At 43.8% G+C, this 18,373-nt stretch overlaps 1 protein-coding gene across 2 annotated transcripts in view; it reads left to right on the top strand.

Annotated features, from left to right (window-relative positions):
- TGM3 (transglutaminase 3) overlaps positions 1–18,373 on the top strand; it is a 136,947-nt gene that overhangs the window by 45,423 nt on the left and 73,151 nt on the right. For both annotated transcript variants that reach the window (XM_074003234.1, XM_015457854.4), the window contains one exon: positions 6,287–6,398. In XM_074003234.1, the coding sequence (XP_073859335.1) occupies positions 6,287–6,398 (112 nt within the window). The remainder of the gene's footprint in view (positions 1–6,286; positions 6,399–18,373) is intronic.

Raw genomic sequence — 18,373 nt, 5'->3', positions numbered from 1 at the left:
ACCAATGTAGTGTTTTGCTTTATTCTACTTGATATAAAAAATATTTGTGATTTGCAGCTGGGTGCAGTGGTTCACACGGGTAATCTCAGTATTTTGGGAGGCTGAGGTGGGTGGATCACTTGAGGTCAGGAGTTCAAGACCAGCCTGGCTAACATGGTAAAACCCCATCTCTATTAAAAATACAAAAATTAACCAGGTGTGGTGGCAGATGCCTGTAATTCTAGCTACCCAGAAGGCTGAGAGGGGAGAATCGCTTGAGCCCAGGAGGCAGAGGTTGCAGTGAGCCAAGATTGTGCCACTGCACTCCCGCCTATGCAACACAGCAAGACTCTGCCTCAAATTTTTAAAAAAATGTGATTTGCTTTAGAGCTCAATTAACTACAATGTGATATTAGATTTGGAATAGACATCAGAAGCCACTGAGTTGAGTGTCCTGCCTGGGTCCCTTCTCTGACACCTTGATAGTTAGACATTGGTAGTTAGACAGCTCACCTTTCTGTTTGTCCACTGTGGACAGGGAACTGACTGACTGCGGTTGCAGCACATTCTAGGGGTTGATAAACTCCAGCGTTTGGAATAACCTCGCTTCCACTAAGCTGCAGATGGCCTTCTGTGCTACAGCCCCCAGGTCTTTACTCTGTCTTCTGGGACTGCACAGGATATACTGCGTCTCTTATACAATCTTTCTTTGGCATTAGGATACGCAGCTTCCCACTAGCCAATTTTGCTTTTAAAATAGGACATTCAGTAAAGAGCCTGTGTGTTTTGCCAAGGTGGGTAGAGTGGTGTTGGGGGACAAATGCCTTGTGACACATTCAGTTCAACCTAGTTGTGACCTACCGTACATTGAAATGTTTAAATAAAATAATTTTAAAGACAAGATTCCATGACTCCATTTATATGGAATTCTAGAGAAGACAAAACTATTGTGAAATTTCTAAAGCAGATCAGTGGTGGCCACAGGGTGGGGAGAGGATTGGCTATAAAGAACAAGGGAACTCTTTAGAGTAATGGAAATACTGTTTATCATCACTGGAGTGGGGGGTATACTACTACATTACTATATATACATATATTTTGAGAGAGTCTTGTTCTGTCACCCAGGCTGGAGTGCAGTGGCCTGATCTCGGCTCACTGCAACCTCCACCTCCCGAGTTCAAGCAATTCTCGTGCCTCAGCCTCCTGAGTAGCTGGGACTACAGGCATGCGCCACCATGCCTGGCTAAGTTTTGTGCGTGTGTGTATTTTTAGTAGAGATGGGGTTTTGCCATGTTGGCCGTGCTGATCTCAAACTCCTGGCCTCAATGATCTGCCTACCTTGGCTTCCCAAAATGCTGGGATTACAGGTATTATCCACTGCATCCAGCCTACTACATGTTTCTTAAAACTCATTGAATTCTGCACTTGAAATTGGTGAATTTTATCATTTGTAATTTACAGTGCAATCAATAATATGATTTATATCTCAACAGAGAGAATGAGAGAACAGGAACACCCTTCTCTCTCTCTTGCCATAAATTGTTTTCCTATTATTTGAAATGTAGCTATGGAGCCAAAACAGGTTCTGACTTGCTTTTTTTAAATGTAGATTTTATTGAAGTATAACATACATCCAGAAAAGTGCACAATCATTAGTATATGGCTCAATAAATTTACACAAAGTGAACATATTAGTTAACTATCAACTAGATAAAAAAAAAAAAACTCTAAGATCCCTAGTGTCCTTCCTTGTGTCCCTTCCAGTCATTGGTTCATCTCCCCAAGTGTAATTGTAACAGGTTCATTGCCCAATGCACACAGCAAGTCAATCTACACCGAGAGACACTGGGTTGCAGCAGAGAAAGAGGTTTAACCATAGGGTCACCAAATGAGGAGATGGGAGGAAACCTCAACTTCCTCTCCTCGAGTACTTATGATTTTTAACGGTTTGGGAGTGGGCCAAAGTTTGGAGACTGCTGATTGATTGAGGAGTGCAGGGTCAAGCCATGGGGCAGGGAGATGAAGAAGCTGTAGTCTCATGCTGACTCCATTCCTATGTAGGGGTCTTCAAACAGGTTGCTGGAATTCAGGGTCTGAAAAGCATCTTAAGTGATCCTCAAACAAAAGCCATATGATTCTAATGTCAGAGATCTTATCTATAGGAACAATAAGGATGACATGGGGAAATGATTCTTAAACAGTCTTATGATGCTAATGTCAGAATTCCTATTGATAGGAACAATAAAGATGCAAATGGTCAGTATCTAGCAGTACGTGAGCTTTAGCAAGAAGAAAGTGGGCCAAAGCGTAGCCTGACTAATGCTTAATTATAAGTATATTTCTGGCCAGTGCCTGGCAGGTAATTGTTGTCAACCCTGTGGGGATCATTTCACAAGGGTAACCGCTATCGTGACTTCAAACACCATAATTTGTTTTACCTGTTCTTGAACTTCATATGAATGAAATCATGTAGCATCTTCTCTTTTTTGTTTGGCTTCTTTTTTCATTATGATCTATGTGAAATTCATCCATGATGTTGTGCAACTTTGTTCATTCTCTTTTTTTTTAGACAGAGGCTTACTCTGTCACCCAGGCTGGAGTGCAATGGCACCATCTTGGGTCACTGCAATCTCTGCCTCCCGGGTTCAACCGATTCTCCTGCCTCAGCCTCGCGAGTAGCTGGGATTAGAGGTGCCTGCCACCACACCCGGCTAAATTTTTGTATTTTTAGTAAAGACGGGGTTTCACTATGTTGACCAGGTTGGTCTTGAACTCCTGATCTCGTGATCCACCCACCTCAGCCTCCCAAAGTGCTGGGATTACAGGTGTGAGCCACAGCACCCAGCCTCTTTTTCTAATTTTATTTTATTTTATTTTATTTGCAGACGAGTCTCACTTTGTCACCCAGGCTAGAGTGCAGTGGCACAATCTCGGCTCACTGCAGCCTCCTCCTCCTCCCAGGTTCAAGCGATTCTCCTGCCTCAGCCTCCCAAGTAGCTGGGATTAGAGGTGCCCGCCACCACGCCTGGCTAATTTTTATAGTTTTAGTAGAGACGGGGTTTCACCATGTTGGCCAGGCTGGTCTTGAACTCCTGACCTCAGGTGATCTGCCTGCCTTGGTCTCCCAAAGGGCTGGGATTACAGGCATGAGCCACTGCACCTGGCCTCTTTTTTCATTTTAAATATCCATTAAATTTACTCATTGTTGTGTGGTATTCTAGTTCTGTAAATAAACAATAATGTTTTAATCCATTCTTATGTTGATGGAAATGTGGATTGTTTCCAGTCTTTGGTTATTATGAAAAGTATTGCTATGAACAATACTTTTTGTGTTGTTGTGCCTGTTTTTTTGTGCTGGGATTACAGGCGTGAGCTGCAGCACCCAGTCTACAGCTTCTTTATTATTTCTTTCTTTTTTCAGAAAAACGTATTGGAGATGTAGGAGATGATGAAATCACATCTAGGATTAACGTCCTAGAAGGAGCCTTGGAGAACTGTGAATACCCTAATAATACATTCTTTTGCAGGGCACATCCTGTGTCTTTAGCTTTGGATTCTGTTTCTACCACTAATGAGAACAAAATAGAGAAGGAGGAGCCAGGCATACAGCCGAGTTCGATCTCACACACCAAGTAGAGGAAACCAAGGCCTGGAGAGATAAGGCCACCCAGCCTTATCAGATCCTTTTACCAGGGTATCCAAAAACTGCAGCAGAGACTAAAAACACACTTTACTGGAACCCAGACAGGTTTTCTCTAAGTCAAGCTAACGCAGCCTCCATCAATAGAGCCAGTGAGAAAACGTTGACTATCAAAATTCTGCTCTTCCTTCAGGGTCCATCTCAGCTGAGGTCTCCTTCATGAAACCTTTCTGATCTTTCCAGCCAGAGCCAATCTTCTCCTTCATGAAACCTTTCTGATCTTTCCAGCCAGAGTCAGTCTTTTCCTATTACTTCTGTCCTGGATTGGGTTGTAGCATTTACCTCATTCTCTCTTAGACTATTTGTACACATGTCTCGTCTCCTGAGATATGTGGTAAACTCCTGGGAAGACAGGCTTGGCTTGTTTCTTTTTGTTGGGGATGGAGAGGAAGGCTTGTATAAATGAGTTACTCAGTAAAAGACCAAATTGAATTGTGTTGCTGCTAAGGAGAAAGGGCCTGAGGAACTCTGTGTTTCCTGAAGCAACTGACAGGCATATTCATACTGAATTTACAAATGTCTTTGTTTCACAGTAGTACACATTCGACAATGGGATCACGGGCCCCAGAGTCTTTGTGGATAAAGAGACCCTGGAATGCACTTTCTTGGTAGGATGCCCAAGGATGTGACGGCTGCTCTCCCTTCCACACCCAGAGTTGGTGGCTAACCCCTTTCCTGCTTCTGTGTCACTTCGTGGTTCCAGTGTAGACTCAAGAACTACTCTGGGGCAGTCTTGGAACTCTTAAGTTAAGCTAGGGTGGAGGAAGGAAGAGGAACTGAAAGAGGAAGAATGCCATGGCATGGGAAGGCTAAGGTCTCCTGTCTCCTTCTTCCTTCCTGCTTCTTGCCCGGGGGGCCCAGGCCCCTAGCTGGCAGCCACAGCAGCATGACAGTACCAGCAAGGGCGTGTGCACGCATCTTTCCTCAGCTTCCCTGCAGTCGATCTGTCCTGTCCTGCCCTCTCCTCCACCACTCACCCTCCCTGCACGCGAGGTGACTGCAGAGTGGCAAGGCACAGGGTGTGGGCAAAACGTGTCCTGTCACCACTTGGGCAGGGCTCAGCCTTGGAAAACACAGAGGTACTTGAAGTCCCCAGGGCTTTCATACACCAAGATCCAGGAGTTGTACATTATATGCCCTTTAAGGGAGCAGTCCCGACCTCAGGAAGAATTTCTTTGGACTTGGAAATATGAATAAAATAAAACCTTCTCTGGCCGGGCACCGTGGCTCATGCCTGTAATCCCAGCACTTTGGGAGGCCCAGGTGGGCAGATCACGAGGTCAGGAGTTTGAGACCATCTTGGCTAACACGGTGAAACCCCATCTGTACTAAAAATACAAAAAATTAGCTGAGCATGGTGGCAGGTGCCTGTAATCCCAGCTACTCGGGAGGGTGAGGCAGGAGAATCGCTTAAACCTGGGAGGCGGAGGTTGCAGTGAGCCGAGATTGCGCCACTGCACTACAGCCTGGGTGACAGAGTGAGACTCCATCTCAAAAAAAAAAAAAAAAATCATTTCAGCAACCTGTTCAGTGGTCCCCATGAAGGACTGAGAAGGCCTGGGGTGAACAGGAATTAAAAGAAATTAAAGACTGTGTAAGCAAAAAACTCAGTTGTATGTAAGAAAACCCATTTCCCCCTGAGGAAGAGAAAGGGCTGCAGTCCTTTAAAATTAACTGCCTGTTTTTCTCTCTGTGGCTAGTGAGCCTTAGCTCTCCCTTCCCCAGGCATTGTGAAGACCCTGTTTCTCTAGCTGTGCAGCTGCAAGGTCACTGGACAGATAATCTCAAGTCATAAAACATGTTGTTCCTTGGAAAGTAAAAAATAATATAATGCATGTCTGAATTGAATAACTGTCTTATTTCTCACTTCTGTAATACACTTCTCCCTGCACAGATCTCTCCTCGCCCCATGAAATGCTTAAAAGGTAGCTTGACTCTTTGTTTGGGGCTCAGTCCTTTGGATGTTAATCTGACTGGGTCGATGCACCTAAGTAATTAAATAATTCCTCCTCAACCCCTTGGTCTCTCTGATTCCTTAATTATCCCACAGCAAGGGAAGTGCTATGGAAGGGCTATGTCCATCCTGATTCCTGATCCTTAGAGGGAGAGGAGGTTAACAGGGAAGGAGAAAGGGGAAAAGGCATACAGACTCCTAAATATATATAATTTTTAGCTCATTAGGACCATATTGTCAAGTTTTTTGTGTATATATATTTTTAATAGAGATGGGGTCTCACTATGTTGCTCAGGCTGGTCTCAAACTCCCGAGCTAAAGCAGTCCTCCTGTCTCAGCCTCCCAGAGTGCTGGGATTACAGGCATGAGCCACTGTGTGCCTGGCCCATATTGTCAAATTAATGGAAAGGAAATACAGAACCAGAAAAACCAAATAACTGGTTAGAAGCAAAACTTGAACTAGAACCCAGATCATAGAATCTAGGAACTGCAAGGGAAACGGGGATGAGGCATAGCAGATTATTGATCACTTACGCATGTCAGACACCGTGCAGGGTTTGTGTATGTGCTTCCTCATTTCCTCTGTGTAATTATCTTATTAAATCAATATCACATCATTTTACAGGTTTGGTCTGTTTTTTTTTCTTTTTAAGGAAGTGCGAACCATTTTGCCTGGCACAGTACTTGACCTTGGGGGCACAATGAAGATCAGGTTCAAGATCAAGGTGGTCCCTGCCCTGTGGTGCTTTTATGGAGGAGAGTCAGGTAAGCAGGCAGTTATCATGCCTTCTGTGGTTATAATAGAAGCTCAGAATGCTTTGGGAGAACTGCAGTGGGTCCTGCCTCAGGCTGGGAAAAGTCAGGGAGGGCTTCCTGAAGAAGCTTTCAGGCCTTGGAGTGAGCAGAGAATGGGATGTGAGGATAGAGGTGGGTGGGTAGGGAAGATGAGAAATGAGACCAGAGGGGTAGGCAGGTTCAAGACTCCAGAGCACCTGGTCAGACGTTTGCATTTCACCTAAGACGGAGATTCAAGGTGGAGGGCATTGGAAGGTTTTAAGTGATGGGATGACAGGATGAGATGTCCTTATTCTTTTTTGTTTTTATTTTTCTTTATGATTATTATCATTATTATTTTTTGAGACAAGAGTTTCACTCTTGTCACCCAGGCTGGAGTGCAACAGCACGATCTTGGCTCATTGCAACCTCTGCCTCCTGGGTTCAAGCAATTCTCCTGCCTCAGCCTCCCGAGTAGCTGGGATTACAATGGCCTGCCACCATGCCTGGATAATTTTTATATTTTTAGTAGAGACGGGGTTTCACCATGTTGGCCAGACTCGAACTCCTGACCTCAGGTGATCCACCCACCTTGGCCTCCCAAAGTGCTGAGGTTACAGGCGTGAGCCACCACACCTGGCCTTTTTTATTTTTATTTTTATTTTTTAAAGACAGGGTCTCTCTGCTGCAGTCTGGAGTGCAGGGTGTGGTCATGGCTCACTACAGCCTCAACCTCCTGGGCTCCATTGATCCTCTGTCCTCAGCCTCCTGAGTAGGTAGGACTACAGGCATGCATCACCATGCCTGGCTAATTTTTTATTTTTTATTTTCATAGAGATGGGTCTCCATATGTTGCCCTGTCTGGTCTCAAACTCCTGGCCTCAAGTGATCTTAGGCCTCAGTCTCCCAAAATGCTCAGATTACAGGTGTGAACCACCACACCCAGCCAGATGTCCCAATTCTTTTTTTCACATTTGAATGTGCATGCCGTTTATTTTAAAGTCAACTTTAATGAGGATTCACTTATGAATAATAAAATGTATTATATTACATTTTAAGCATATACCTCAATTTTTTTTATTATACTTTAAGTTCTAGGGTACACGTGGGCAAAGTGAAGGTTTGTTACATATGTATACATGTGCCATGTTGGTGTGCTGCACCCATTAACTCGTCATTTACTTTAGGTATATCTCCTAATGCTATCCCTCCTCCCTCCCCCCACCCCATGACAGGCCCCAGTGTGTGGTGTTCCCCACCCTGTGTCCAAGTGTTCTCATCGTTCAGTTCCCACCTATGAGTGAGAACATGTGGTGTTTGGTTTTCTGTCCTTGTGATAGTTTGCTCAGAATGATGGTTTCCAGCTTCATCCATGTCCCTACAAAGGACATGAACTCATCCTTTTTTATGGCTGCATAGTATTCCATGGTATATATGTGCCATATTTTCTTAATCTATTCTATCATTGATGGACATTTGGGTTGGTTCCAAGTCTTTGCTATCATGAATAGTGCCACAATAAGCATACATGTGCATGTGTCTTTGTAGCAGCATGATTTATAATCCTTTGGGTATATACCAACTAATGGGATGGCTGGGTCAAATGGTATTTCTATTTCTAGATCCTTGAGGAATCACCACACTGTCTTCCACAATGGCTGAACTATTTTACAGTCCACCAACAGTGTAAAAGTGTTCCTACTTCTCCACATCCTCTCCAGCACCCGTCGTTTCCTGACTTTTTAATGATCGCCATTCTAACTGGTGTGAAATGGTATCTCATTGTGGTTTTGATTTGCATTTCTCTAATGGCTAGTTATGATGAGCATTTTTTCATGTGTCTGTTGGCTGCATAAATGTCTTCTTTTGAAAAGTGTCTGTTCATATCCTTTGCCCACTTTTTGATGGGGTTGTTTGATTTTTTCTTGTAAATTTGTTTAAGTTCTTCGTAGCTTCTGGATATTAGCCCTTTGTCAGATGGGTAGATTGCAAAAAATTTCTGATGTCCCAATTCTAAGGGAAACTTTGGTTTTGGTGTGGAGGGCAGGCTGGAGTGGGCAGGACTAGAGGAGGGAGATGAGCTGGGAACGGCAGTGATTCACAGCAGTGAGAATAGCAGCTAAGCCAGGACAATGTCAAGAGAAACAGAGAGAAATGGATGCACTGAAGACATAGATTTAGGAGTTAGAAACCATCAGGACGTGGTGACTGATGGTTCTGAGGGGTGGGGAGTTAGAGGGATCCAGGATGACGCCCACGTTTTGTCTTGGGCTGTGTCATCCTCACGGTGCCACCATCTACTCAGTTGTCCAGATGAGATAACTGAAGCTCACAGAAGTAAATTGTCGCAGGTCAATCAACTTGTAAATGGTAGAGCTGGGGCTCAACACCAGCCCTGATTGATATCTTCCTAATTCCACCAATTCCAGTATTTTTCTGTTTATAAGTGTCTGAACAACAGCCATGAACAGCTTTGGCCAACGTGCACGACTGTGCTTTCTGGAGCCATGGGCTTCTGCAGTGGTTAATGGAGATTTATTCTGAGCTTTAGTAGTTCATTTGAAAGCAATGTTAAGAATCTCCCCTACCTAATCCCCTAAAGCTCTGCACTATCCCAAAAGGCAACGTGGGTTAATGAAGGAAGCACTCACCTCCTAACCCAGGGTTAGGAGACCTGGGTTCAAGTCCTGGTCCTGCCAGGTCACATACCCTCTCTGGGCCCCAGTTTCCCAATCCTTGAGTGAAGAGGTTGGGTCAGATGACCTCTAAAAGCCATTTCAGCATCAGTTTCTAAAATCTACGTGTCTGGGGAGCAGGGAACGTGCTTAAATACGTTACAGGCTAGAGGCATTCTGAAGGCCATTTGGTTTGATTTCTAAGTGATATGTTAGCCTCCTCTAAAGTGGTCCCAGCTGTGGCCTATGGGACACGGGCCCCACGACACATTGATCAAATCAGAATTCTTGGAGCAGGGCTGCAGAGAAGTCTCTTGGAATGCGCACCAGTGATCCCAGTGTGTAGTGAGGTTTGAGAACCACTGTCTTGGAGGATGCTGGGAGATCGCCAAGATGTGTGTTACCACAGGAAGCCAGTAAGAATGACTGGGGGCCTCTGTGGAGGAGAAATCAGCCCAGGGAAGAGCCAGATATTCCAGAGCAGGGAGGGAAGCGCACAGTCAGCTGAGAACTAATTCTGACTCAGTCTCTACAATGTGTTCCTGGTGCCACAGGAAAAAAGTAGGTGGGGAAAGAAGCAAGAGTTCTCGCCTTTTCCGTCTGCGAGCCTGTCTCCTTCAGTGCCTTGAAAGCACCTGCCATCTCTTGGCTCCTCCCAGCACTTTGGGAGGCCGAGGTGGGAGGACCTTTTGACCCACAAGTTCAAGACTGGCTTGGGCAACACAGCGAGACCCCATCTCCACAAAAATAATAAAAAATTAGCCAGGCACAGCGGTGAGCACCTATAGTCCCAGCTACTCGGGAAGCTGAGGTAGGGGGATCGCTTGAGCCCAGGAATTGGGGGTTATGGTGAACTACGATCAGGGCATTGCATTACAGCCTGGGCAGCAGAACAAGACCCTTGTCTCTAAAAACAAACAAACAAACAAGAGATGGGGGAAGACTCTGCGAAAGCCATACTTCATGAGATAGAGCCCTCTCCTCTTGTTTTGTTTTGTTTTTTTTTTTTGAGAGAGGGGCTCACTCTGTCACCCAGGCTGGTGTGCAGTGATGCAATCTCGGCTCACTGCAGCCTCCACATCTCAGGTTCAAGCAATCCTCCTGCCTCAGACTCCTGGTTAGCTGGGAGTACAGGCACATGCCACCATGCCCAGCTAAATTTTTTTGTATTTTTAGTAGAGATGAAGTTTTGCCATGTTGCAAGGGCTAGTCTCGAACTCCTGGGCTGAAACAATCTGCCTGCCTCAGCTTCCCAAAGTGCTAGGATTACAGGCATTAGCCACCACGCCCAGCCTTAGAGCCTTCTGCTCTCAACAATACCTTCAAAGTCATCAGTATCTGTCAACAAGCACTTACTGCATGCCCACCCTGTGCCAGAAACCACACCCCACCACAGGATGCCAACAGGAAAAACGCAGACTTTGCCCTTTAGCCTCCAGACCAGAGGAGGCGGCAGATGAGCAAACATGCAATCACAGTGTCGTGTGAGAGGCTCTGGGAACCCAGACAGTCCTGAAAGCTGAGGCTGGGCACTCCAGGAAGACTTCCTGGGGGAGATAGCATTGAGTTGTATAGGACAGGTTTGAATTATCCAGGTAGAAAGGGGTGTGTGGATATGAAAGGAGGGAGGTGGTGATGTCATTATACTGTTTTATATGCCCCAACACCCTTATCCATTCATTATTTCATTTGGTGTTAATATGATGCTGGCTAGAAAGTTCATAGATTATTTTCATTCAAGGGACTAGTGTCAAGGGGCTAGGATGGAAAACTTCCTCATCATTACAACAAGAGAATCAGAGGCCCTCATTTGACAAGCACGGTGGTTACTGAAGGAATCTTCTCTATCGCTGATATCTCTATCTGTGATCTCTCTCAGTCTCCCTATAAACTTGGGAAATAGATGGAACTGTCTCCATTTTATAAAAGAGGAAGCCGGGGTTTAGAGAGATTGACTTCGTCGACATTCGTGCGCTTGATGACTAAGCAAGGACTCAGAATTTGAAAATACTTTCTGGATTAAAGTGAGAAATGGATGATAAATAGTCCTCCCAAAGTAGGGCTTTCTTTTCTCACACCTGCCTGCTATATACAGACTTAAGGGAGGGGTTATTATTATTACGTACCTTATTCACTCCCTGCTTAATCCCAGCTGTTTCACTATCACAACCCAGGAATATTAATGACAATTAGCTGGTTTTAGTTTGGCAATGGATAATTACAATCATGCCATTTTAGCAAGCTTCTCTTGTGACCACTTGACTATTTGTTTTTCTTTTTTTGAGACAGGGTCTTGCTCTGTTGTCCAGCCTGGAGTGTAGTGGCACTCTCACAGCTCACTGCAGCCTCGACCTCCTAGGCTCAAGAGATCCTTCCACCTCAGCCTTCCGAGTAGCTGGGACTACAGATGCATGCCACCATGGCTAATGTTTGTACTTTTTGTAGAGATGAAGTTTTGCCTTGTTTCCCAGGTTGGTCTTGAACACCTGAGCTCAAGCTATCTGCCTGTCTCAGCCTCCCAAAGTGCTGGGATTAGAGGGGTGAGCCACTGTGCCCAGCCTGACCACTTGACTCTAACCTGGAAGACATCACAGTAGATCTAGTCATGTCCAGGCTTAAGCATAGGGCCAGCCTGACTTTTTCAGTGGGGTTTTGAGCAGCGATTAGAGAGACGGGAAGTGGGCTTTGCCGGAGCTCCCTAGGCTTTGCCGGCAGTGCTGGTGGATTCTAACAGATACAGTAGTTCCCAGGTAGAAGGGCACGTGTGCTCAAGGTAATTTATTTCCAGTGAATCAGAGTAGATTGTGGAAACTTGTGAAGGATCTGTCCTAATTCAGAATATTGGTCTGTGAATTGGCTTTTAGAAAAATCAACTAGTTTTAGAAATTTTCTTGTCACTCAAATAGAGTTTGCTCTGGTACGAGGAGAAAAATCATGGCTGCAAATTTGAGATGAAAGGGAAAACCACCATTAGAGTTCTGGAGTTGCCAGGATTTTCTAAGGACTTGTGTTACTTCCTTTCTCTTTGAAGGCCTTGCATTGCTTTGTTTGTTTGTTTGTTTGTTTGTTTTGAGACAGGGTCTCACTCTGTCGCCCAGGCTAGACTGCAGAGGTGCGATGTAGGCTCACTGCAGCCTCGACTTCCCAGGCTCAAGTGATCCTCCCACTTCAGCCTCCTGAGTAGCTGGGTGTGCAACAGCACACCCAGTTAATTTTTGTATATTTTGTAAAGACATGGTTTCGCCAGGTCACCCTGGCTGGTTTCAAACCCCTGAGCTCAAGCAATTGGCCGGCCTTGGCCTCCCAAAGTGCTGGGATTACAGGTGTGAGCCACGGCTCCCCATCAGGCTTTGTCTTTGGTTTCCAAACCTACCTTGTACATTTGGTTTTTAACAAATGACAACAAAGTTCCCTGAACCATAATCAAATGCACATGAACACATTGGCCTGTGCGCATTCTTCCCACACCGATCCTGTGCTCAGTTGACCTTTGGAGGGCCCACGCCCTCTCAGGGATTGGGGAGCCCCTGGGAAGGTCAAGGCCAGGCCCTTGCCCTGGAACAGCACAGCCTAGTGGCAAACTGCTGGACAGCACCAGCAGGCTGTGAAGTAAAGAGAGCAACTAAAGCAGGAGAGGGAGTCCAGGAAACCTTAGAGGATACCGTCTTTGAGCCTGGAGTTCATCAGCCAGAGGAGGTAGCGATGATCTGATAGTCCATGATTCTGCAGTGCTCTGTACAGACAGCCACACGTCTTTCCTGTCCTTAGACAAAATAACTATTGTTCAGCTAGCCCATGATCTTTAACTACAATGCAGTAAAATTAGAAATGGCAAAATAGTTAAAAATAAGCCATGGAGGTCAGGTGCGATGGCTCACAACTGTAATCCCAGCACTTTGGGAGGCTGAGGCAGGAGAATTACTTGAACCTGGGACGCAGAAGTTGCAGTGAGCCAAAGTTGCGCCACTGCACTCCAGCCTGGGTGATAGAGTGAGACTTTGTCTCAACAACAACGACAACAAAAAACATAGAAAAGTATCTTCAAGATACTCAGTTTGCAAGGCTGGGCACAGTGACTCATGCCTGTAATCCCAGCATTTTGGGAGGGCAAGGTCGGTGGACCACCTGAGGTCAGGAGTTCGAGACCAGCCTGACCAACATGTTGAAACTCTGTCTCTACTGAAAATACAAAAAATTTAGTTGGGGATCATGGTGGGGGCTTGTAATCCCAGCTACTTGGGAGGCTGAGGCAGGTGATTCGCTTGAACCTGGGAGGCCGAGGTAGCAAAAGGAATGCAGAATAGTATTATTTTTAAATTAAGCATTATTTTTAATTATTAAAAATATTATAAAATATTATTATAGTGTAATATGTTTATGTTATGTAAATTATTATATAAACACAATATTATTTATATAATATAAAATATTATTAATAATTATCAATTATTTTTAAAATTAAGTATTAACTTATTTTTAGACACATTTTAGACACAAAAATTTGTAATTAATACTTAATTTAAAAAATAATTAGGGGCATTCCAAGATGGCTGAATAGGAACAGCTCTGGTCTGCAGTTCCCAGTGTTATCAATGTTGAAGACAGGTGATTTCTGCATTTCCAACTGAGGTACCTGGTTCAACTCATTGGGACTGGTTGGACAGTGGGTGCAGCCCACAGAGGGTGAGCTGAAGCAGAGTGGGGTGTTGCCTCACCCGGGCAGCGCAAGGGGTTGGGGGATTTCCCTCTCCTAGCCAAGGGAAGCCATGACAGGCTACCTGGAAAAACGGGACACTCCCTGCCCAAATACTGTGCTTTTCCCAAGGTCTTAGCAACTGGCAGACAAGGTGATTCTTTCCTGTGCCTGGCTTGGTGGACCCCATGTCCATGGAGCCTTGGTTCACTGCTAGCACAGAAGTCTAAGATCGATCTGTGAGGCAGCAGCCTGGCTGGGGAAGGGGCGTTGGCCATTGCTGAGGCTTGAGTAGGTAAAAAAAGTGGCCAGGAAGCTCAAACTGGGCAGAGCTCAAACTGGGCAAACCACCACAGCTCAACAAGGCCTACTGCCTCTAGACTTCACCTCTGTGGGCAGGGCATAGCTGAACAAAAGGCAGCAGACAACTTCTGCAGACTTAAACGTCCCTATCTAACAGCTCTGAAGAGAACAGTGGTTCTCCCAGCATGGCATTTGAGCTCTAAGAATGGACAGACTGCTTCCTCAAGTGGGTCCCTGACCCCCATGTAACCTAACTGAGATACACCTCCCAGTAGGGACTGACAGATACCTCATATAAGCAGCTGCCTCTCTGGGACGAAGCTTCCAGAGGAAGGATCAGGCAGCAATATTTGCTGTTCTGCAATATTTGCTGTTCTGCAGCCTCCACTGGTGATAACCAGGGGAACAGGGTCTGGAGTAGAACTCCAGCAAACTCCAGCAGACCTGCAGCTGAGGGACTTGACTATTAGAAGGAAAACTAACAAACAGAAAGGAATAGCATCAACATCAACAAAAAGTTCATCTACACCAAAACCCCATCTGTAGGTCACCAACATCAAAGACCAAAGGTAGATAAAACCACAAAGATGGGGAGAAATCAGAGCAGAAAAGCTGAAAATTCTAAAAACCAGAGCACCTCTTCTCCTCCAAAGGATGGCAGCTTCTTGCCAGCAACGGAACAAAGCTGGATGGAGAATGACTTTGATGAGTTGACAGAAGTAGGCTTCAGAAGGATGTTAATAACAAACTTTTCCGAGCTAAAGGAGGATGTTCAAACCCATTGCAAGAAAGCTAAAAACCTTGAAAAAAGATTAGATGAATGGCTAACTAGAATGAACAGTGTAGAGAAGACCTTAAATGACCTGACAGAGCTGAAAACCATGGCACGACAACTTCATGACACATGCACAAGCTTCAATAACCAATTGGATCAAGTGGAAGAAAGGGTATCAGTGATTGAAGATCAAATTAATGAAATAAAGTGAAAAGACAAGGTTAGAGAAAAAAGAGTAAAAAGAAATGAACAAAGCCTCCAAGAAATATGAGACTATGTGAAAAGACCAAGTCTGTGTTTGATTGGTGTACCTGAAAGTGATGGGGAGAATGGAACCAAGTTGTAAAACACTCTTCAGGATATTATCCAGGAGAATTTCCCCAACCTAGCAAGGCAGGCCAACATTCAAATTCAGAAAATACAGAGAACACCACAAAGATACTCCTCAAGAAGAGCAACCCCAAGACACATAATTGTCAGATTCACCAAGGTTGAAATGAAAGAAAAAGTGTTAAGGGCAGTCAGAAAGGTCGAATTACCCATAAAGGGAAGCCCATCAGACTAACAGTGGATCTCTTGGCAGAAACTCTACAAGCTAGAAGAGAGTGGGGGCCAATATTCAACATTCTTAAAGAAAATAATTTTCAACCCAGAATTTCATATCCAGCCAAACTAAGTTGCATAAATGAAGGAGAAATAAAATCCTTTCCAGTCAAGCAAATGCTGAGAGATTTTGTCACCACCAGGCCTGCCTTACAAGAGATCCTGAAGGAAGCACCAAACATGGAAAGAAACAACCAGTATCAGCCACTGCAAAAACATGCCAAATTGTAAAGACCATCGATGCTATGAAGAAACTGCATTAATTAACGGGCAAAATAACCAGCAAACATCGTAATGACAGGATCAAATTCATACATAACAATATTAATTTAATTGGGGCTAAATGCCCCAATTAAAAGACACAGACTGACAAATTGGATAAAGAGTCAAGACCCATCAATGTGCTGTATTCAGGAGACCCATCTCACGTGCAAAGACGTACATAGGCTCAAAATAAAGGGATGGAGGAAGATCTACCAAGCAAATGGAAAGCAAAAAAACAACAACAACAAAAACAAAAACAAAAAAAAAAACAGGAGTTGCAATCCTAGTCTCTGATAAAACAGACTTTAAATCAACAACGATCAAAAGAGACAAAGAAGGCCATTACATAATGGTAAAGGGATCAATTCAACAAGAAGAGCTAAGTATCCTAAATACATGTGCACCCAATACAGGAGCACCCAGATTCATAAAGCAAGTCCTTAGAGACCTAGAAAGAGACTTAGACTCCCACACAATAATAATGGGAGATTTTAACACCCCACTGTTAATATTAGAGAGATCAACGGGACAGACGGTTAACAAGGATATCCAGGACCTGAACTCAGCTCTGCAACAAGCAGACCTAATAGACATCTGCAAAACTCTCCACCCCCAAGCAACAGAATATATATTCTTCTCAGCACCACATCACACTTATTCTAAAATTGACCACATAATTAGAAGTAAAGCACTCCTCAGCAAATTTAAAAGAACAGAAATCACAGCAAACCATCTCTCAGACCACAGTACAATCAAATTAGAACTCAGGATTAAGAAATTCACTCAAAACTGAACAACTACATGGAAACTGAATAACTACTGGGTAAATAATAAAATGAAGGGAGATATAAAGATGTTATTTGAAACCAATGAGAATAAAGACACAACATACCGGAAACTCTGGGACACATTTAAAGCAGTGTGTACAGGGAAATTTATAGCACTAAATGCCCACAAGAGAAAGCAGGAAAGATCTAAAATCGACACCCTAACGTCACAATTAAAATAACTACAGAAGCAAGAGCAAACAAATTCAAAAACTAACAGAAGGCAAGAAATAACTAAGATCAGAGCAGATCTGAAAGAGATAGAGACATAGAAAACCCTTCAAAACATCAATGAAGGAGCTGGTTTTTTGAAAAGATCAACAAAATTGGTAGACCGCTAGCAAGACTAATAAAGAAGAAAAGAGAGAAGAATCACATAGATGCAATAAAAAATGATAAAGGGGATATTACCACCGATCCTGCAGAAATACAAACTACCATCAGAGAATAATATAAAACACCTGTACGCAAAAAAATAAAAAATAAATAAAAAAAACCTAGAAAATCTAGAAGAAATGGATAAATTCCTGGACACATACACTCTCCCAAAACTAAACTGGGAAGACGTTGAATCTCTGAATAGACCAATAACAGGCTCTGAAATTGAGGTAATAATCAATAGCCTACCAACTAAAAAAAGTCCAGGACCAGACAGATTCACAGACGATTTCTACCAGAGGTACAAAGAGGAGTTGGTACCATTCCTTCTGAAACTATTCCAATCAATAGAAAAAGGGAATCCTCTCTAACTCATTTTATGAGGCCAATATCATCCTGATACCAAAGCCTGGCAGAGACACACACACAAAAAAGAGAATTTTAGACCAATATCCCTGATGAACATCCATGCAAAAAATCCTCAATAAAATACTGGCAAACCGAATCCAGCAGCACATCGAAAAGCTTATGCACCACGATCAAGTTGACTTCATCCCTGGGATGCAAGGCTGGTTCCACATATGCAAATCAATAAAAGTAATCCATCACATAAACAGAACCAACGGCGGAAACCACAATTATCTCAATAGATGCAGAAAAGGTCTTCGACAAAATTCAACAGTGCTTCATGCTGAAAACTCGCAACAAACTAGGTATTGGTGGAACGTATCTCAAAATAATAGCAGCTGTTTATGACAAACCCACAGCCAGTATCATACTGAATGGGCAAAAACTGGAAGCATTCCCTTTGAAAACCAGCACAAGACAAGGATGCCCTCTCTCACTACTCCTATTCAACATAGTGCTGGAAGTTCTGGCCAGGGCAATCAGGCAGGAGAAAGAAATAAAGGGTATTCAATTAGGAAATGAGGAAGTCAAGTTGTCCCTGTTTGCAGATGACATGATTGTATATTTAGAAAACCCCATCATCTCAGTCCAAAATCTCCTTAAGCTGATTAAACAATTTCAGCAAAGTCTCAGGATACAAAATCAATGTGCAAAAATCACAAGCATTCCATTCCTATACACCATTAACAGATAAACAGAGAGCCAAATCGTGAGTGAACTCCCATTTACAATTGCTACAAAGAGAATAAAATACCTAGGAATACAACTTACAAGGGATGTGAAGGGCCTCTTCAAGGAGAACTACAAACCACTGCTTAATGAAATAAAAGAGGACACAAACAAATGGAAGAATATTCCATGCTCATGGATAGGAAGAATCAATATCTTGAAAATGGCCATACTGCCCAAAGTAATTTATTGATTCAATGGCATCCCCATCAAGCTACCAATGATTTTCTTCACAGAATTGGAAAAAACTACTTTAAAGTTCATATGGAACCAAAAAAAAGCCCACATTGCCAAGACAATCCTGAGCAAAA

Source organism: Macaca fascicularis, chromosome 10 (genome assembly GCF_037993035.2).
Source record: "Macaca fascicularis isolate 582-1 chromosome 10, T2T-MFA8v1.1".
NCBI classification, from domain to species: Eukaryota; Metazoa; Chordata; class Mammalia; order Primates; family Cercopithecidae; genus Macaca; species Macaca fascicularis.
Note: the sequence above shows the minus strand (reverse complement) of the source record. Positions and strands in the feature narration are given on the sequence as shown.